Source organism: Clinocottus analis, unplaced genomic scaffold (genome assembly GCF_023055335.1).
Source record: "Clinocottus analis isolate CAN_PGR_092001 unplaced genomic scaffold, fCliAna1.0.p SCAF_9, whole genome shotgun sequence".
NCBI lineage: Eukaryota > Metazoa > Chordata > Actinopteri > Perciformes > Cottidae > Clinocottus > Clinocottus analis.
Genome location: NW_027176251.1, coordinates 3925413 through 3947414, shown reverse-complemented (window position 1 = coordinate 3947414; position 22002 = coordinate 3925413). Strand labels below are relative to the sequence as shown.

General features: G+C 45.5%; 1 protein-coding gene across 1 annotated transcript; it reads right to left on the bottom strand.

The window, feature by feature from the left end:
- Positions 1-243: 243 nt before the first annotated feature.
- Positions 244-22000, bottom strand: LOC137781135 (IgGFc-binding protein). Its single transcript, XM_068569718.1, is given in 23 exon segments — positions 244-656; positions 1526-1812; positions 1932-2312; positions 2480-2679; positions 2787-3354; positions 3455-4053; positions 4167-4734; positions 5123-5721; positions 5808-6393; positions 6467-6795; positions 6928-7069; positions 7404-7603; positions 7755-8328; positions 8446-8784; positions 8882-9147; positions 9392-9959; positions 10046-10644; positions 10740-11319; positions 11486-11749; positions 12205-13143; positions 18463-18577; positions 19970-20031; positions 21770-22000. Coding segments are annotated over 23 exon segments (9006 nt in total). The 3' UTR covers positions 244-646.
- Between the last annotated feature and the right edge of the window lie 2 nt (positions 22001-22002).

Genomic DNA, 22002 nt, shown 5'->3' with positions numbered 1-22002 from the left:
GTCCACTGTGGATTATGTTATTTGACATTCGTTGTCACTCCCCGCAGCAATACGCGTCCGCGCATACCGCTAATTTCGTATTGACACGTAAAGCCGACTTGTTCCTGTTGGATGCAGCAGAAGCTGCGCCGCACACGTCACCAACAAGAGTCACGCGTTTTCATTGAGACTAGTAAACAGTGCTCTGCGGGGCTCATAGGAGTGAATTGCCAGGTAATCACAAACAACTCATGCAGTGTGATGACAAAGTATTTATTGGTTGGAATAGGAAGAATATGTTTTGCAAACTACATTTCAGAGATGCTCCAAGTTCCTTCTCCACTAGATGGAGATGTTGGTTAAGAATGAGCGGGAGGTTTTCTCCCAATCCACCGTGAACAATAGAGGACCAGATGGCCAGTAAACAAGCAAAACCTTTTCATGAATAGAGAGGAAGCATTGAAGTATGAGTAAGACTGGCTGTAAACAAGAAAACTTTAGCCGAACGACTTCACAATCCTCATCCTGTTTAATGGGGGTAAAAAGCAGGGATGTGAGCCACATTGCACGGCTGTTTCAATCACGAGGAAACATCAGCTCACGCTTCTGAGAGGAAACAACCTCAGTTCATGCCAGATGCTCTCTATCAACGCCGAACCAAACAGCTCTACAGGCCACTGAAATGAGAAAAAAAAAAGAAAACGTTGCAGTCAAAAGGCACTGGAGCAAAGTAAAGACATGTTCATTCGGGCACAACACAGATTACGAGCAACACTTCTGAAAATTGTATTTCTAAAAGGCATATATGCAAATGCTAAGAAGCAGCTCTGCTTCTTAGAGGCATTTTCTTGTGTTTAGGGTTCTGGTGAAGAGAAATCCCCACGAAAAGACAACTATGTTGAATAAAATGAGGAGGGGGGGACGCACCCAACTCAATTCTCTAAGGGACTGACTTAAGGCTAGAACACAGAACTAAAGATGAGGGCTCAAATTAATATTGCACCCAGATGAGTCTTAAGTGTCCTTGGATGACAAGCAGTGATTGGATTGCAAGCATGGTAGCTTTTGATGGCCATGTCTGTCAGCCTCACCTGCTTTTTAATCAGTAATTACCATAGGGGTTTCTCTGGCATTTCTTAATTAAATTGGACCAAATGCAATTAAAAACCACACTCTCATTCCTTTAAAAGGGCTCCGCGGAGTCCTTGTTTAGTTCTTGCTGTTAAGAGAATAAGCGGTTGAATGGTCATAGCACCGTGCCATCTCTCGCTGATCTGTACTTGATTATTTCAGTGGTCAAATTAAGTTTGCTGTTTGCACAATAAAGGCCAAGATTGAGTTCAAGATTAAAACCTCCACTCTAACTAGAAATCAAGGTTAAAAGCGTTGACGAGGAGGCAGAGCCGTTATGTTATTGGAACAATTAAAGTTGGGGAACATTGTGTCGAGAGCATGTCGTGAAGAAGCTCATTATCACGGCAGTAAATGTAGCAATGCATCTTTACTCATTACATTCAAAACAGGGGAAATACTTTGAAATGCTCACCATCTAGAAAAGTCCCCAGCGCTCCAGGAGCCAACAACCACAGACACGTCAGTGGTGATTTTCCCATCTGCGGTCTTCATATCATCTTTGCTGTCGCCATTGTAGTTGCCGCAGGCGCCGCACATTTTACCGGACAGGCTACTGTCAACAATGACGGTGACCTCCTGTGAGACCGAGTAGGTGACGCTCACGGAAGATCCTCGCTCGACGATCACGGTCCTGTCCGAGATGTGGACAGATACCTCACTCGTCACTCTGCCGGGGAGGGATATTTCCCGGCCATTTACCTGGATGACATGAAGAAGGGTCGGAAAAAGCGGGACAAACAACTTGAAGTTAAAGTTTCCCCATCAAAACAATTACTTTCACGGTTAAACGTGACCGTGACACCTTCTGCTCTAGTTACCCAAGTCACGTGTTGGCTGTTCACTGTGATCTGTGTTTCATTGAAGAACACGTACACGGCGGCAACGGCAGGTGATGCACGTTTACTGCAGACCCTGACGTCCACAACCGCGCGGAACCACGTCCCTGCGGCCTGGTCGCACAGAGACGCCACTTCGAAAGCCCCCTGAGCTCCGATGGCTCCGGACACGCCATCAAAGGAGGTGAGGTGGCCGACTGGGCTGATGCTGCAGTGGCCCTGTTTGGCGTGGCAACCTCGGGCGCCATCTCTTACGCTACAAACATGGCCACTGGCACATGACAGCTTCTCGCATTTCACCATCCCAGAGGCCTGGCACAGACACTCGGACTTACAGTCTTTGTCCACAACCGCTTGGTTCACCTGGAAAGATATATTGTGCACAATGCTAAAATCATTCATCTTCCAGGAAATCAATTGTTTCACATATCTATTGGCGTGTTAACAAGAAAAGAAAATGGTATTTTTTGTTTGTTTCATGGTTAACTGTAAATTGTGACAGTTACTATGTATGAAAACTAAGCTTTTACCGTAAGATATTGGCCATTGTGCACACATCCACAGTTGTCCAAGGCAACACATTGGATGCCATCGAAAACAAAGCCGTCGTCACATTGGCACCCTTCAAAACAGCGTTTGGAACAAGTAACTGGGAAAATAAAGCTGGCACAGGTCCCACCACAGGTGTCGGCACACACCTCATAGTGACTGTGTGCGGGGCAGGAAGCAGCTGCAAGAGGAGAAGACATTTGTTAGATTTTGTATGTGCGCCTGAACTAAAATAAATGAATCGGGAAGGACAATTCCTGAGCTAAAATACGGTTGTGTGTAACTTACGGCAGAAAGAGCCGCTCCTCCATGGCTGCATGTTCACTCCTGCGCTCTGGCAGGCCACAGCGTAGGCCTGGACACTGTTACACAGAGTATCTTTGTTGCCACCCCCGGCACAAACATCAAACACGCATTCAGACACATATGCCGCTGGGTCAATTTTACTGTGGCAGACTTTGAAAGGCCCATTAGGTGCACTTATGATGCCGCAGGAGTCTGCTTTCCCGTACAAGGTGGCCTTGGCCTGCTCACATCCTGGACACTGGCCCCCACAGCCGCCGCATACATTGCCAGGCAGGTCCACCACCCATGCCTTCCCGAACTCATCGACACTCTTTGTTCTTCTGCCACGGGGAAGCATGAAGTCATCACCACCTTTCTTGTTGTAGTTGCCGCAAAGACCACACATCTTTCCCTGGTACGTGGAAGGAACGATGACCTCGACGTAATAGACAGTGTCGTACAGGACTGTCAGTCCAAAGTCTGTCTTGACCATTATGTTGCGACCTTCCTGGGTGACTGTGAGAAGCCCATTGTTCAGGGAGAGGGGAAGGTTTAGAAGTTCATCATCCACCTTGACAGAGGAGGTGGAGGAGAACAGAATCATTGTGAGGAAATAAATAAGGATGCAAAAGTGTAAGCAAACATGTTTTGGATTAAGTTGTTGAACTTACAACTACTTTCCATGGCACTTTCTGCTGGATGTAAATGACATAACCATAGACAGTCACTGCAACTGACTTGGTCACGGCCACTTTCCCATTTCCGTACTTCTCGTTCCCCTGAGTCACGCTGAATGGTGTCAGCTGGCCCTTGTCATCGTCACAAACCTTGGCCAACACATAGACACAGGTGCCTTGGAAATCAAACCTCCGTCCATCAAAGGAAGTGTAATGAGGGTCCCCAGAGGCCACACACTTGCCTTGCCCCTCGGGGTGGCAGCCTTTCACTCCGTTCACGAGCTTACAGGTCTCCCCTTTACGGCACTTGTTTTTTTGGCAAGTGACCGCGCCATTTTCTCCACAGGTGCATTGCGCCACACACTCGCCTTCGGGATAGAAGACGTCTCCTCTCTTGTAGTAGTGGCCATCGTAGGAACAGCCACAATCTCTCACAGGCACACAGGTATCCCCACTCAGCAGGTAGCCCTCGTCACACTCGCAGGACTCGGTGCAGGCCCGGCGGCAGGTGGCATGGGTGGGTAAGCTGGCACAGGTGGCTGGGCAGCCCGTGGCACACAAGGTATAATGGCTGTTAGCCGGGCACGCCAATGCTGTGGGATGGCATGAGAAGACGGAGAGAGGAACAAGGTAAAATATGGGAGGGATGTTTTTGAAATAAGAAATTGGAACTCTAACATAAATGCCACAATCTCACGAAACTCACGACAGAAGGTATCTGTTCTCCAGGAGCCGACGGGGATTCCTTGGCTCTGACAGGCTGAGACATAGACACCCACAGCATCACAGACTGATCCACGGTGACCACGATATTGACAGGCATCATACACACAGTCCTCCAGGTAAGGAGCAGGGTCCACACGACTGTGACAATCTTTGAAAGGCCCTGCCTTGTCAGCGATAATACCACAGTATTTCTGGGCTTGGTACTCTTTCCTGTGGGAATCTGAACAGGCCTGGCACCATGCCCCCTGGCAGACCGATGAGCAGCCTGGTACAAGGGCCACCTGCCAGCTCTCCCCCAGCTTGGCTCCATTTGTGGCAGTCTGGCCGTTCCGCATGGTCAGATCATCCTGAGCGTTTCCATTGTAGTTGCCGCACAGGCCGCAGACGACGCCCTGGTAGTTGCTGGGCAGAGTAATGCTCACTGTGCTCCGCCAGTCAAAGGTCACGGTGATACCGGCAACTGTCTCTACCACGGCTGTCCGGCCGCTGAGAAACACATTCAGCTCATTATTGTAATCCAGCGGTAGCGAAGCGAGCTGCCCATTGAGCTGAAAGGAGCAGAAAGCGAGGGAGGGAGAAATATTTTTAGGAGATTATAGATTTAATAATTCTGCAGTCCTTGCTAATCCATTCTAATGTGCAGTTAAATCTTAGTTTAATTAAGTCTGCCTGGATCAAAATTTGAATATGCAATTAAATATATATGCAGACGAGCATGAGAGATGTTGGAATTAGCACAATGACAGAAGGTATTATCATCCACTGATTTGAATGAGACTCAGAATATCTGTCCTGTGTTTATTTTTAATACTGTAACTACATGTTGTGTCCCATTAATTTTCTCTCCCAAAAAATCCACATGAAAACAAGACCGCTTATTTGATCTCGCATCACCCACACGCTTCACTTTATCCATACCGCCGCATCTATACTTACCAGGACCTTGTAGGGGTATTCTCTGCTGATGGTGAGGGCGACGCCATACATGGAAAACGTGACGGTCTTTGTGTAGGACACGGCCTTGCTTCCCCGGTGATCATTCTGCACGGTCACCTTGAATGGCTCTAGCCCCGGCTGCTGCGAGCACAGACCCGCCAGCTGATATCCACACGTGCCCTGGAAGTCGTACTTGCGGCCGTCGAAACTCCGGTAGTGCGGGTCACCTGAGGCTGTGCATGTGGCGTGAGCGATGGGTCGGCAGGCACGCTCTCCGTCCACCACGGCGCACGTCTCCTTGGCAGAGCAGGAGGCCTCGCGGCACGTCACCATGCCCAGGGTCGCATCACACTCACAGAGGCGACCGCAAACCTCGTCAGCCCAAAAGCGCTGGCCGACTTTGTAGTAACGTCCCTGATAGGAGCAGCCGCACGTTTTAGCCGGCACGCAGACACCAGCGCTGAGGGCGTAACCCTTATCACACACACAGGTCTCCACACAGGCGCCGTTGCAGGTATTCTTCTCCTCGGGGAATGGACAGGACGGCTGGCATGGGCTGGCACAGTCGTCATAGTGGCTGTGACGCTGACAGCTCATTGCTGGATAGAAATTAAAGGAGTTCATTCAATATTGAATTGAAATCTTTGAGTGGGATGATCTCGGGGAGATTCTCAGAAATACTCACGGCAGCCAAACTTTTTCCTCCAGCCCGTGATTACGATTCCCTCCTCACGACACTGCTGACTGTAAGAGGCAAATGCCTGGCACAGCATCTTTTTGTCTCCCTTATTCAGACACATATCATACACACAGTTGTTCACGAAGGCCTGCGGGTCCACTTTTCCATGACATTTCGCAAATATGTTTTTGGTCTTGGCTACGAGGCCCCCACAGAGAGCCGCAGTCTCATAGAGCTTTTTCTGGTTATCGTCACAGGTCGGACAGTTTTTCTTACACGTGTCCTGGCAAGCTCGGTCTTTGTCCTGGTCAGGCGTTTGCCAGCTCTTGCCCCACTCTATTACCGAGGAGATCGCTTTGCCGGCTGGATTCTGCAGCTCATCACTGTTGATACCGTTGAAGTTGCCACACAGACCACATACGTTGCCGTAGTAGCTGCTGGGGAGCTTGATGATCAGCTCCCATTTCCAGTCATAGGAGACAACCAGGCCAAAGTGTGTCTCCACCACTGCAGTGTGACCACGCTGAAACACCGACACCTCCCCTTCACCCTCTTCCAGTTGCACAGGAAGATTCAACAGCTCCCCGTTCACCTAGACGGAATGAACACAGTATAAATAATGTAAACACGACTACAGGTCAAACACATCGGGCGGGAAATCTTACCGTGACTTGACCAACTTGGTTCTTGCGGATAGTGATGGTGAACCCATACACAGACACATCTACCTCCCTGACATAAGACACCGCTGAGTTTCCCCGGTTATCATTCCTCTCGGTGACTGAGAACGGCACTAGACCATCCAGTTTCCCGCAGGTCTTAGCGATAACGTACTTGCAGGTGCCCTGGAAGTTAAAGTTGTAACCATCAAATGTGTGGTAATGCGGGTCACCCCAGGCCCAGCATACGCCTGTGTACTCGGGGACGCAGAGAGCTTCACCCTTCTTAACACGGCACTTCTCTTTGACCCGACACTTGGCATCTTTGCAGGGATCTACACAAGAAAAAAAAGGAAAATATATAGGTATTTGCAATCTAACTAATTCAACTTTTTTTTTTTTTTACATTTATTGACCGATAAAAAGTTATGACTGGTTAATACAAAGATACAGTGTTTGTGTCTTGCCTGTGTTGTAGCATGCCAGGATTTCTTTCTTGACCATGCATTTGGTGCTTTTAGGGCAGGAATGTTCCTCACATACGAGGCCTGTCTCTGGATTGCAGGTGCACTTTGTCTTACAGTCTTCTTCATACACCACTTCACCAGGCTGGGGTCATATAGCAGGTTTATTACACAGAGGGAAATAATAGGAGAACATTAGGAGGTTATAACGATGAATTTCATCCTCATCAACCACAATACAAATTAAGACAATCTGTTAATTAAGTCGAAGGAGAAATCCTCAGTGCACATATCTACAATCAACACTGTTGGTTAATGTCTTACACTAAAAAAAGCAAAGCCCATTTAATTGCCATGTCAGCATGAATGTTGCTGGGTAGTATCTGCTTTAGCCACTTTGACACTAAAAACCTATAATTTGGTCATTCGCGTATATGGAATGTTTTTTTTTTGTACAGACAGCGACGTTGAATTGATACCTTGTACGTTCTCCCTTTGTCATAGCAGCCGCACTCAGTCTCTTGAACACACGCATGTCCATCAAATAAGAAGCCAGCATCACATTCACAGCCCTCTGTACAGCTGGTGGCACACTGTACAATCTTTGTGAGGCCTGCGCAGGATGCAGAGCAGGCGTCTGCGCACACCTCATAGTGACTGTTGGCCGGGCATTTCATGGCTGAAATAAAAAATCGCAAGCCCGGGAAAACATGGATTAGAAAAGTGTACTTGTATTTAATGAAAACACTATCAATTGAGTATGGCACATGAGAATGAGAAGTTGATTTGGAGAAGAAAAATAAGGAAAAATAATCTTCTTTATCACTTACGACAGAATGAAGCCGTCCTCCAGGTTTTGATGTCCACTCCTGCCATGTGGCAGTTGAAGGCGTAGGCTGCCATGCTGTCGCACAGCACCTTCCCATCGCCGTCAGAGGCGCACACATCAAACACACAGTCAAGAAAGTATGGCTGTGGGTCCAGTTTACTATGGCAGGCTGCAAAAGGCCCTTTGGCTGCTGTGGCAATGCCGCAGTAAGTTGGCTTTGAAAACACAGCCTCGCGAGTTGGTTCACACTGAGGACAGTTATTCCCATTGCAGCCATTCTCACACACCACATTAGGGATGGTGACCTTCCATGACTTTCCAAACACATTCACATTGTTGGAGAGCCGACGGTTGGGCATTTGGAAGTCATCTTTCTTGTTACCGTTGAAGTTACCACACAGCCCACAGACCTTATCACGGTAATTACCAGGCACTGTGACGGTCACGAGGTAGACCAGGTCATAATTTACAAGCAGCCCGAAATCTGTCGCAATTACATAACGCCGGCCTTCTTGATAGACCTGTACTGCTCCGTCTTTAAGATTCACAGGAAGGCGGTTAAACACTCCGTTTACCTAAAAGAAAAAGCAAGCTAGTTCCACATCTCTCAACCACGTGCAACTGAATGATACAAGCAATGCAATGTATTCCAAATATGAAGCTTAAAATGAAGACCAAGTGTTGTTGCTCACCAGGACTCCAAACATCTTGTTCCTCATGATGAGAGTGAAGCCGTAGACCTCCACAGCAACCAGCTTGGTGACGGACACTACTTTCTTCCTCATCTTATTCCATCGCACGTTCTCCACCTGAACAGAAAAGGCCACCAGGTGGGTGCCTTCCAGCCCGCAGCTCTTGGAGAGTGTGTAGGTGCAAGTGCCCTGAAAATCAAATGTTCGCCCATCAAAAGAACGATAATGGGGGTCACCGGAGGCCTGGCACACCCCCTTACCAACAGGATGGCATTTTTGGACGCCGTTCTCCACTTTACACTTCTCATTCGGGCCACATGCAAACTTCTTGCACTCCACCTGAGAAAAACAAGAGGAATGAGCAATTTCCACTGTAAGTTCACACTGATCAGTATCAAATCATCATTTTTCAAATTGTCCTTTCAGTATCCATTACCTCGCCATCGTGTGTGCACTTGCACTCCTCTTGACATTGCCCGTTGGGATAAAACACTTGGCCAATGTGGTAGTAACGGTCGTTGTAGGCGCAGCCGCACTCTGAGAAGGGAACGCAGCGATCTCCACTGAGGATGTACCCCTCATCACAGGAACAGCCCTCTTCACACAGATCAGCGCAACCTCGAGGGGGAGTCAGACTCTGGCAAGAGGCAGGACAGCCGGTTGCACAAACTTCATAGTGGCTGTGGATTGAACATTTCACCGCTGTACAGAGTGGATGCAAAAGAAAATGGGAATGAGTACAGATCGCAAAGACACCGATTGCACACATAAAAACCAAGAAAAGGAAGAAACACATTGAATGTACATAGAAATAGGAGCAGCAAAGAAATAAGGTTTATTGAGTAATCTTTCTAATGTTATTGTTCTACTTTATACACTGCTACAGTAAATGCTCACTTGGCCTTTTTTTAATAAATTATTTTCTGGAAATGAATGCATGTCTCACCACAAAACTGTTTGGTCCTCCAGCTGTACACCTTGGCCCCCACAGCTTGGCAGGCAGATGTGTATGATGTAATAGCCTGACACAGAACATCCTTTCTGCCCTTATACAAGCAGACATCATAAACACAGTCTTCAAAATAGCCAGCTGGGTCCACCTTGGCATGGCAGTCACGGAACGGCCCTCTGAGGTCTTTCAACAGCCCGCAGAAATCGCCTTTTTCATATTGAACCTTCTGGGTGATGTCACAATCAGGACACACCCCTTTACAGCCCTCGACACACCCTGGGATCTCTGCCACTCGCCAGCTTCCACCAAAAACTACCGCCGAGACGGGTTTGTCACCCTTCTTTGGAATCAGGTCATCCTGGTGTTTGCCGTTGTAGTTACCACAAAGGCCACAAACGGATCCCATGTAGTTGCTCGGCAGTGTTACATACACAGCGCTTTCCCAGTTGAAGGACACTTTGAGGCCGAAGTCTGTGGTGACCACAGCGAACCAGCCACTCTTATACACAGATACCTGTCCTCCATCCAGTTTGATGGGCAGGTTGACAAGCTCATTATTTACCTGGGAATACATATATAAATACATATAAATATATATGAATATTAAAGTGCCTTGCAGAAAATATTACATTATAGTATAGTTCTTACCATAATCAGGCCCTTGTGTGTCCTTGTAATGACAATGCTGAGGGAGTGCACCTTGATCTCCACTAACTTGGTGTAGGAGACCACCTTGCTGCCCCGGTGGTCGTTCTGCACCAGCACTTCAAAGGGCACCAATTCTGGGTCCTTTGAGCAGAGTGCAGCCAGCTGGTACACACATGTGCCCTGGAAGTTAAACTTCCTCTTGTCAAAGGTCACGTAATGGGGGTCACCAGTGGCCTGACAGGTGCTGTGGGAGACTGCCTGGCACTTTCTAATGCCCTCAACCACCTGGCACTTCTGCCCTGCCCCGCAGCCTTTATCCTGGCACTCCACACGTTTGCTCCCAGCAACACATGTACACCTTTGCCGACAGCTCTGGTCAGCCCAGAAGGACTCCCCAGCAGGAATGCTTCGACCCTTGTAGGTACAACCGCACTTAGCGGCAGGCACACACTTCCCTCCGCTCAAAACAAAACCTTTGTTACAGGTGCAGGCCTGCACACAGGGGCGTTGGCATTTGGAGGGAGCATTCGGCTCTGAGCAGGTGGCCGGACAGGCATTGCCACAGAGCTCGTAGTGGCTATTGGCTGGACACTTAGCAGCTTTAGGGAGAAGACAGGGAGTATTTGGTGTGATGAATACTATGTACAACAAGCAGGAAAACAAATGTATGTTCATCACTTTAGATATTACTTACGGCATTTTGCTGTCTTCCTCCAATCTTGAACCTGGATCCCGGCATTTTGGCAGGCTTCAGTATAAGTCTCCAGTGCGCTGCAGAGGAAGTGTCGAAGGCCGCCTCCCATGCATACATCATATTTACAGTTCTCCAGGTATTCTTGCGGGTCAATGACGGCATGGCATTTACTGAATGGCCCATTTATTATCAGTGTGATGAGCCCACAAAACGAGTCACCCTCCCACTTCTTCATTGAGCTGTGTTCACAGCGCTCACACCCACCCACACACTTATCTTTGCACCGCGCATCTCCCGCCAGCCCCGGCACCTTCCAGCTGCTCCCGAAGGCCACAGCCCCTCCTGCCTGAGTGCCGGAGGGTGTGGCGAAATCATCCTTGGGGTTGCCATTAAAGTTGCCACAAAGACCACAAGTCTTTCCAGCGTAACACCCGGACAAAGTGACCACGAGATGGTGTTCCCAATCATAACGGACGGTCAGGTCAAAGTCAGTCTCAATGACCACAGAGCGACCGCTCTGAAACATAGTCAGTTTGCCGTCGTTCAAGGTTACAGGCAAACTCCAAAGACTGTTGTCAATCTGGTCATAAGAAAATAGAAAATATGTCAACCTACTACAGTCATAATCATAACACTGGGGAATAATTTAAGCTAATAATCATCATGAATTGTTATTCTTTCAAACAGAAATATTTGAAATATCTTGAATTAAATCTTATGTCGTACGAACAAAAAAGAAGCCTTACCCTTAAACGACCCGTCTCAGACCGAACTACTGTGATAGTGACGCCATACACCTTCACTGTGACCACGGCAACATACGACACCCTGAGGCTACCCCTGTTCTCATTTTGGGCGAGGACCTCAAAGGCTGGAAGATGATCATCCTTCCCACAGTTTTTAGCAATAACGTATGTACAGGTACCCATGAAGTTAAATTTTTGCCCATCAAAGGTGCGGTAGTGAGGATCTCCCATGGCCCAGCAGGTACCTGGCTTCTTTTCCTCTGGCTCGGGGACACAGGAGGGATACCCACCCTTCACTTCACACACCTCATTGGCACCGCAGGTGATACTGCTGCAGGACAAAGATCCATTTCCTGGAAAGCCATAGAAAATGTATAATTAATGTCCTTATCATTACGTTGAATGTATATGTAATGTAAAATATTTAATCTGGCCAATGAATGTTTTATATATTATGACAGTATCTGCTTTTTCCATATCAGCAATAGTATGTGCACCTTACCTGGCTGTATACATTGTCCCAGGGAACCATAACCATTCATCTGGCTGACTCCTATACTGTAGAGTGCAAAGCGGGAACCAGAGCTGGACACAGTGTGTTTATTGTTCCCAGGCTTTTGTATGTAGGACATATCTGCCCAAGAGAAATCTGTCCCTGCCACTTTTTGCCACTGGACACTACGGGGCATGTTTGCACCATCAAAACTTAGCTTTGCTACCGCACTGGTCTCTGCCACAATCAGGGCATGGTTTTCAAAGCCGCCCAGAGCCTCCAGTGAGTAAGAGGAGCAGAACTGGTCCGTGGGCAGGATGGTCATCAAGAAAGGGTCGTAGTAATGGTGGTACCAGTTCCTTTTGACACCGTTGAAGAGCATGAGAACCTGGATGCCGTGATCAGCCTGAATGGACAGTGTTTCAGGATTGTGGAATTGGATCTCTGATATTTGCCCCCGAGTCAAAGCCAAAACCTTTTTACGGTTGCCTTGTTGGACAGTGACCCGTGTGGGCTGAGAGGCCTGGAGGAAGACGCTGTCAAACTTCTTCTGGAAGGTCAGGGGAGGCACGATGAAGCTGGAGCCCCACCCGCTAACTGGCAGCAGCTGCTCATATACGTGGTTACATTTGGCAAAGCGCCAGGTGCACGTGTGACCCGTGACAACAGCAACAGGGTGCTGGGAGGCAACTCTGGTGCCAGAGAGTTCATACACGCTCTGGAGCTGGACACTCTCGTACGGCTTGAGATCTATCACCATCCGGCGGCCGCGCTCATAGACGCGGCCCTGGAAGTCAATGTAGCCGGTCGGGAAAACTTCCACTTTGTTGCTCTGTTTTCCATTTGTCACAGAGAACTCTTTATAGGTGCGATAGGGGGTCCCAGCAGGTGTGAAGATGAAATATTCTACACCCCATTCAGTAACCGGATACACCACAGAGGTGTCTGCTGTGTACAGCTTGTAGTTGAAAGAGGTTACAGTCACATCTGCTGAGGCTTCAATGTGCACCGTGTTGGGAGACTTTTGGTTGCCGTACATCTCAACACCAGTAGGGAGAGTGATGGTGGCCTTTTCTCCGGCATTAAGAATTTTTTCTTGCTTGAATTTTAAGGGAGGCACTTGCACAGTCACTTTGGCATTGGCCTGAACAGCGGTGATGTATAACTGATAGCGAGGAGTGTCGTAGTTTTTAGCATAATTCTGAATGAATGACAGGACGAACTCTCTGCCTGCCCATCCAGCGTTCGATGGACCTGACAGACGAGAGGAAGAGCAAGAAAACAGGCAGAAAAACACGTCAAAAGAAGACTTCTTTTCAAGTCACTTAAAATGAAGACGTTGGGCAGAAAATTGCTCCTCACAAATCTTGTGTGTGAAGAAAACATGTCAAAAAATTAAGAAATGAATGAGACAATTTGTGCCAAGGCAATCAAAGGATTCACAGACTGGAAATACAAAACTTGGCTCGAGACTTCTTGGATCGCATACACAGTACAAAGAAACAATATGACATCAAACAGAATGTGACTAAAAATACCTTCATTTCAAAGTTAAAAAGCAAGGATGAATGCTATTCTATAAAGGATGGATTGCTTTTCCCTTGATAACCATTGTGAGAGATTTAGACTGGGGAATAGTCACTTGACTGCTTCTCAACCGCACTCAATAAGTCACTTGCGCAGACAATATAATTGCATAATGGAAATATTATCAATATCTGTGCCTTTGCTGTGAAAAGAATTTTTTCTGGGCTCAGCCAGGGCCTGGGGGATTTAGATTACACTCCTGTTTCACCCATTCAGTATAATAGTTCCAACTCAATAGCAGCTGAAGGTAAATGCTATTCCCAACAAAAGCACATTTCAATTTAGATGGCTATCCTTTATGTGCTTCTCTCTCGAATTCTTCACCTGTTTAACATTCTGCTTCATACCCACAAGCACCTGGAATGGCCGCACAACAATGCTCTCAACTGATGGGGTTGACAACCTGGATAAATTGCTTCAAATTGAGCAATCACTTGGCTGCAACGTCCTGCGGGGGAATTTTTGCGCCGAGGTTTGGGAAATGCTGCTGTGATTGATTAATTGCAAAACCACGTTCCGTCGGATTTACGAGTTGTTAATGGCGGACAAGCTTTTGATAGATAAAGGAAAAGAAAGACTTTCCTGAATTTCAAAATTGACATCACTATACTACTGTGTCAGTCCAGTTTAACACAGCTTAAAATCAGCTGTGACGAATTGGAAAGACAAGCAAAGTTGTATCACATTGAAAATAAAATCAGTAACAATCAAGCGTGCCAAATGAAATGTAAAGAAGTAAAATGACTTACAGCTGAGTGAAGCCCCCAACGCACAAAGCAACAACAGGGTGCCCATTGCTGAAAGACAGAAATATTTCTTTGAGTTACATTTGAATAATATAAATGCATTAATTTCACCAAACAGCCCAATAAATAATATCAGAATGAACAGTGCTTACCTGCCAAGGTTCATGTTAGATGCTTTTTCAAAATGCAGTGCTTTTATGTATTCCCGACAGACAAAAACACAACCAATCGAAACCCTTGAAGCAGTAACAACTTTGAAAAAAATGAAGGCAGAACTTGGCATTGACTTGCAGGTCCTGCTGTATGTTGACATAGGTGTGAGGTCTAATACCAACTATATGTTCGAATGAATCATCTTTTTTCTTTACTGATAACAGGATTCATGAACATCCTGCTATCTGTAGAAGATAAACCTTTGTATGGTTAACACTAAATACAGTATTTAAAGCAAAATAATCAACCTGGACAATCTTCTTTTGAAGCACATCCTCTTATTCAGAGTGGAACATTTAAAAAAAAAATTAAATAAAAAAAGTATTTGGATATGTGTGATTACAATCATTATAATTACGTACATTAATTAAAGTATATTCAACATTTTCAGCAGAAATTCCAATGCCATTTAACATCTAACACCAGATACATCAGGTATATTTGATAATTTGTTCATATTAATTTCTGCTTTCTTGTATAATCTGGTGTAACCAAATAATAGGTAAGATGCCATTAGACCAAAATCACAAGTCTAATTTGATAATAGGGTTAGGTTTTAAAGAATAAATAAAAAAAATGTAGAAAAGCATTAATTTTGTCACATCACATCACAAGTTACATGCATTTCCAATCGCTAGGTACATCGAGTAAAAATATTAATTTTAATTTGAAGAGGAGAAAAAACAACAATTGTGAAGCAATTGCATCTTAATAAGTGTGACATATACATGTTAAATACTGACATTATGTCAAAATGTTTCCTCTCTGTTCCCTTAAGTGGCCCTTAAGTGTTTTCATGTATGCAAGCTATCAGTTTGGAAAAACCTTAACCACACATCCTCTTGTGCATGCCTCTACACCCATGCTCATGCAACAATCACAAGTTCTGACACTTTTTATAATGAGTCCTTTATACCAGATTATGTGTATAAACAAAGAATTGCCCTTGACCGATAAACATAATCCTATGAACCTGATCGATCAAATCATAATTAAACTAACATTTCTGCTGAGTGGCAGCAGTTGGGTTTAACGGGCGGTTTCTGTTGGTTTTGTGTGTCACCCAAATATAACACATAGTGGAGGGTGCTCCAATCAGTCATGATATTAAGTAAACATTACATTGCTCTCACAAGTCTGCATGAGATTAAAAAAAAACAAACAAAAAAGAAAACTAAATATTGAATTAGTGCTCTTTTTGTCGTAACCAGTGGGCAGGGCAACAGTGAGCTTGTTTAGTTATTGTACACATTGTGGATTTAGATTAAAAAAAGGTGGGCCCTCATTGTCATTTTCTCTGAAACTAAATAAACATGGGCCAGAAATTACCGTATTTAAAAAAGGTGTGTGGGCTTAACTGATAAGAGTGCTGCCAGCATCACGTACAATTTATGATAAGCGCATATATTTTCTTTAGAGTCTAAATGACAGAAATATATACAAAGTTGTTTAAATTGTTTTTGTATTTAACCATTCAACAATACATATTATTCAGGACATAAAAATGAGCAGTCAGCATCCAGTTTTTGCATTTTCTAAATATATTTGTCAGTTTCTGGCAATAAAAAACTCTTAGTGGAGTTATACCTTTGCTGTGTCGGCGTGTAAGGTAAAAGATGATCCATGCAGTAGGATTTAAAACACAGGGTCAAACCTGAAAGAGCTGCCGTCACAGGGTCCATGTAGAAGACCATGACCCAGTGCACACTTGGCTCGTTGCAGAGGGACATCAGACCATAAAATAACCGAGATTTCCAACCCAGCTGCTGGCCACCGTGTGTGTAGACTTGGCGGCTTCATGGTAGCTCACAACGACTCCAGGTCTGTCACAACAGCCCCAGGAACCATTCCTCAGAGCACACATGCTGCCCCAGACTGCCGCCTGCCTCCTCACAAAGCATCGCACCCAGAGGGTTTAGCACCAGCATCTCTTGACTTTAAAATCCTGCTGCTGGTTTATAAAGCACTGAATGGTTTTAGGGCCGAAATACATTTGTGATCTGCTGCTATCTTATGAACCATCACGACCCCTCAGGTCGTCTGCGACGGGTCTGCTTTCTGTTCCAAGAGTCAGAACTAAACATGGAGAAGCAGCATTCAGCTTTTCCTGAAAGCTGCAGGTCTGCTGAGACCCTCAGCTCCTTTAAATCCAGATGGAAGACTTTTCTGTTTGCTGTTGCCTTTAATTGAACCAGAGTCAAGGATATTAATTAGTTTCTGCATCTGACTACTGCATTTTATTTCTTAAACTGCATTGCAACTTTTTATACATTTTCTTTACGATTTCACTGTTTCAAAATCAATGTTCTTAATTAATATTAGTTCATCTTCTTTTCTTCTGCATTATGGTTTGATGCTTTTAATGGTTTCATGTGAAGCACTTTGAATCGCCTTGTTGTTGAAGTGTGCTATACAAATACACTTCCGTTACCTATAAACGCAATTCTCACAGTGTATAATCGCTCATCTAAGAGGAGACTAATTTTGTAGCTGCTAAAATACTCAATGTGATTGTGACCTTGGATCATAGATAAAGATTCCCTTGTGAATGCAAGTATTTACTGTCTGTGTTACGCTTGTATATTTACCTTGATATGTGTACCATGATGAACACACCCGCACTGTCAGTAAGGTACACACTCTCAGATGCAGATAATGCTTGCACTGCTAGACACAACACCATCTGCCCTGCTCCAGTACAAACTGTCCTGATGCACATACGTGTGTAAATATCAGGCCGCACGCCACTGTTCCAGCAGTCTTGAAACGCTATACTATTGATCAACAGCATATCGCAGACCATGTTGTTGTGTGGGTATGGCCTGCGCTCATTGCATTCTCTCCCACAGGCCATGTCTCCATTGAAGTTCACACAGAGGTCCGAAGTGTCGTCATAAACATGTAGTTCAGTTAACCTTTAACTACATTTCATAGTGACGATAATTAGTCTGTCGCCGATTTGGTACACTTCATTTTCAAAAGGCACGATGCGTTCTTCTCCGTTCACCTGAAAGCACAACGACCTTTTGAGGCTGCAAATATAGTATAAAACTTCGCTTTGACAAATTATTGCAGATTGTAGAATTTACTTGTATTTTCCAAATAGTTTCAGGGTCAATTGACACATCCATTGAACACAAATGAAATGCGAGTCTGCTGATCTGAAGAGTGCCATTCAAGTCCTTTTTTAAAGCTACATAGCAGGGTACAGTCTTGCAAGGCTTTTGAACATAGGGCTGACACAAGCGCAAGCTCCATGGTGAGGCCGAATGACACCATCAAAAGTGATGTAGCCAAAGCCAGCAAACACTTGGCACACCCCATACTGCAAGGCCATCCTTTACTGAACAGTTTTCCGTGGGGCTGCAGGTCACTTCTCCTTTATTGCAGTTACACTTTGTGCAGCTTTTCTCAGAGTAGAAGTAGCCAGCAGGGTGTTATTGTCCTTCATGCATGCAGCCACAGTCAGAGACCAGCACACACAGGCCATCACTCAGAACGTAGCCAAGGTCACACAGGCAGCCTTCCTCATAACCGCCACTATAGTTTGCAGGGGAGGAGAGTCAAAGACACACAACAGGACATCAAGGTCCACACAGCTCATAATGGCTATTCTTAGGGCATGACTTACCTGGAGGGAGAAAGAGAGACGGGCAAATAAGTCTGAGTTCAACTTAACATCACAATCAACATACTTTCGTTTGGATTTATGCTGCCTTGTATGAAATGTACAACAACAAAAGAAAAGCCTGAAGGTCAACAACTAAGCTCTTAGGTACTTGTCAATTTCACAGCTTTGAACATGGACAGACAACATGAGGCATGAGGCTGGACACCATAATCCGCCGGGAGGTGTTAAGCAAAAGACAATCTAACCGATGAGTAAGAGACAGAACCATATATATGCCACAAAAAGTGTCACTCCTCCAATGCCTGACGGGCAGCTGAGCAGCTTGGCAGGCAGCAGCATGAGATGCAATAGAAACGCAGAGTGCCGACTAGTGTCCGTCGTAAGTAAGAGCAGGAATCCGTTCCACAGGTGAGGAAGTAAAGCTTGGGACTCAACATAAAGGCGACCACCTGCCTGGAGGACGCAGCTCTGTTTACGTTACAGTATGTTGACCGCACGCGGCCACTTTGCTAGCTGCGAGCGAAGATAAGTACATGTTCCCTCAAAGTCATAGTTGAGCCCATCAAAAGGTGTGGGAGCGCCGGCCTCCCCAGGTGCAGCACAGACCCTGACGGCTCTCACAGACCCTGACCCACCACTGCTCAGATGACATTTCTCTGTTTCATCACATTTTCCCTCACATGGATATGGGTTTTGCTCTGCTAAAGAGAAAAATACAGTATTTTTACATCCAACAACATTTAAAAAAAAAAGCTATGGTTCAATTCAAATACTCACCGTCCTTGTGGCAACCCATGATTCCACCTGAAATTGTACAACTGTGCCGTGCAGGACGTGCGTATTGCAGAAAAGAGGCGGCCCACAGGTGCAGTTAACAGCACAGTTATGTAGCAGTTAGCTCTCAGAAGCCTGAATATAGAAACAAGAAAGCCAACGGAAAACATATTGGAATGTGCTCGTTGAAGAAGAGGTAACATTAATGTAAAGGTTATTAATAAAACAGAGCAAACAGAGTTATAAATAAATGTGTAGGACAAATAGTGTGAGAAAAATGAATTTGATTCAATTCTGTAACTCATTTATGGTGTTTACATTGCGGAAACACTTTATCTAATGTATATATTCCTTATGAACTGGCTGATCCAACATGCCATCTACGGCGGGGGAACCTGTATTAAAGATCCACTCACGCCGAGGAACTGAATCAGACTTCCTTGATGTAAGCCGGGTGGAGGAACTGAGCTCTGTCCCCATCTCAGCTGAATAGCATCCTATGATGTGAATCGTTGGTTGATGATTTCATGATTTGTAGTATCTGAATAATTTCCCCATATCTTATCCTGTAATAAATACTTAAAGACAAACGCCTCTTTAATCTCGGCCATGTTTTCTTAAAAATTGCGAATGATTAGCATACCTATACTAAATCCAGTTTATCTCCTCAACCACAAGGGTTATTTGATTAATTTCAAAAGGTATACTATACATAAACCAGTTCATGAGATTAGGTAATAGGTGTATATAGCACTATATGTGTTACTGGTTTATTGGTTGATGATAGAACACAGTATCTGGGGCAGTCCTAAATAGTATGATGTCCCCATTGCATTTAATGACTTTTACAATTTGATTGACTTAATTTCACTAAACAATGTACCAAGACTTACCACAGCCTATAGCGTTTGCCCAGAGGTCAACTTTTCCTCCCGCCTTCTTCCAAGCTGCATCATAGCCCCACAATGCATCACTCAGGGCCTAGCATTGGCCCTTTGCAACGCAAAAGGTGTTCCATGCGGAGTGAGTAGTATATCTGTGGCGACACTAAATGGCGACAGCGTGAGAGTGGTCCCCCAGGATGGGTAAGAAAGCCACAGTACTTCTCAGAAGTGTATTTGTGTTGACAGGTGCCGTCACATGTGTCGCTGCAGGATGCTTTATTATCAAACGACTTTCATGATGACCCAACAATGTCTGGATCACAGGTCATGGTGCTATTGGGTAGCTGCAGGTCATCTGAGGGATTATCATTGTAGTTCCCACAAAGACCATACGTTGTCTGGTGGTAGAGGTCAGGGATCTGGACCATTATGTGCTTTTGCAGGTCTGATATAAGCTCAACCAATTGGGGGGGGTCTTTATGGTAAACCATCCATTTTTAAAAAAAATGTACAGTTACGTTTCTCGGTGAGAATGACAGGTTCTCGTAAACTCCATTTACCTGGTTGAAATGATAATCAGTTTGTGTACGCTGCGAAACATTCATTTACAGTAGGAGATTAACAATAAATCATGTTGAAGGCGGTGAAATCATTACCTACATTTTTCCAGGAAAAGCTGTCGACGTCTTGAAATACAATTTATTTACTTTCAAGTACATCTGCCTGCCCTCCCTGTGCTCGCCTTGTGCAGCTATCAAAACAGGCTCCGCATCCAGTTTATTAAGGCACGTCTGCACCAAGGTGTAGTTACATAAACCATGAAATTCAGATGCCTGTCCATCAAACAGGATGTATTGGGATCCATCAACAAAGCAGTGTGCCACTTTGGGTTTGGGCTGGCAACCTTGAACACCCCTAGTAAGCTTACACTCCTTTGCTCCACACAAAATATTACAGCAAGTCATGTGTCCCCCAGCATGACATAAACAGCTTTTCTCACATGTCGACACCTCCTCTCCCGCCTTAAGGTATTCTCCATGGTGAAAGCAGCCACAGCTTTCTGCATAGACACAGAGGCTGCCACTGTGAACTAAACCTGCTTCACAGAGGCAGCGCTCCCCAATGTTTGGAGGCATCTCTGCTGCGTTATTCTGCCAGTCGAGGCAGAGGTGAACCGAGACAGAACTCATGTTGTAACTGGTACTGGAGGGGCAGGACGGGTCAGTAGAGATACAGAGAGACATCAGTCACTAAGGACAGAAATACATGAACATGTTGGAAAGGTTAGGGTTGACCAGTGATGCATTAGTACCATCTAGTGGTCCAATAGCACCTGGAAGGTTGCGGCCTCCATACTTCTATGAGTCACAGCACACTATCTTATATACACTTTCAATTAGCAAGGGAACGCACGGAACATTAAGCACTTACATCTGATTTTAGCACATGATCTCCCTTTTCTTTTCTATAGAGCGTGATCAATAACAAAAGTCTAAACATGATGAAGTGTTATGTGCTTGCATAGGCACAGGCATCTGCAAACTCCATATTTCATTTGGTGTGCAATGATGCTGAACTCCAAACAGCACAGTTACAAGTGTAGAGGATATTAATTTAATTCACTGGCACAACAGAGCTGGGAGCACATTAACACTTACAGCAGAATTCAGGACTCCACCATGCATAAACTGTAGCCTTGTGGGAAAGGCAGACGGCAGTATACTCTGCCAGGGAGTGACAGTGCAGGCTGGAGACCTCCATGAAGACACAGGTCACTGACGCAACGCTTGTAAAAGCTGGAGGGGTCCACTTTGCCATGACAGTGTCTAAATGGTCCATTGACTTCCAAAATCTTCCCGCAAGCCTCCGGGTCAGAGGAGCGGGCCAGACGCTCAGATGAACAATTTGGACAACTTCCTCCCAGCCAGCCCTCCCCAAACCAAGCATTGTGCCCACTTCTCCAAAATGCTCGGGACTGAGACGCTTCTTTGGGCTATTTGCTGTGAGGTCATCCTCAGGACCAGAATTGAAGTTACCACACAGGCCACAAGTAGCATTAGCATATTGGAGACTAATTCCAACTGTGCCCTCTTTGCTAAGACTCAATTCAGAGCCCATAGCTGTGTAGATGTAAGTGTTCAGCACCAAAGAGAAAGCCAGTGCAGTAGGCGTGACGTGAAAGGGCATGT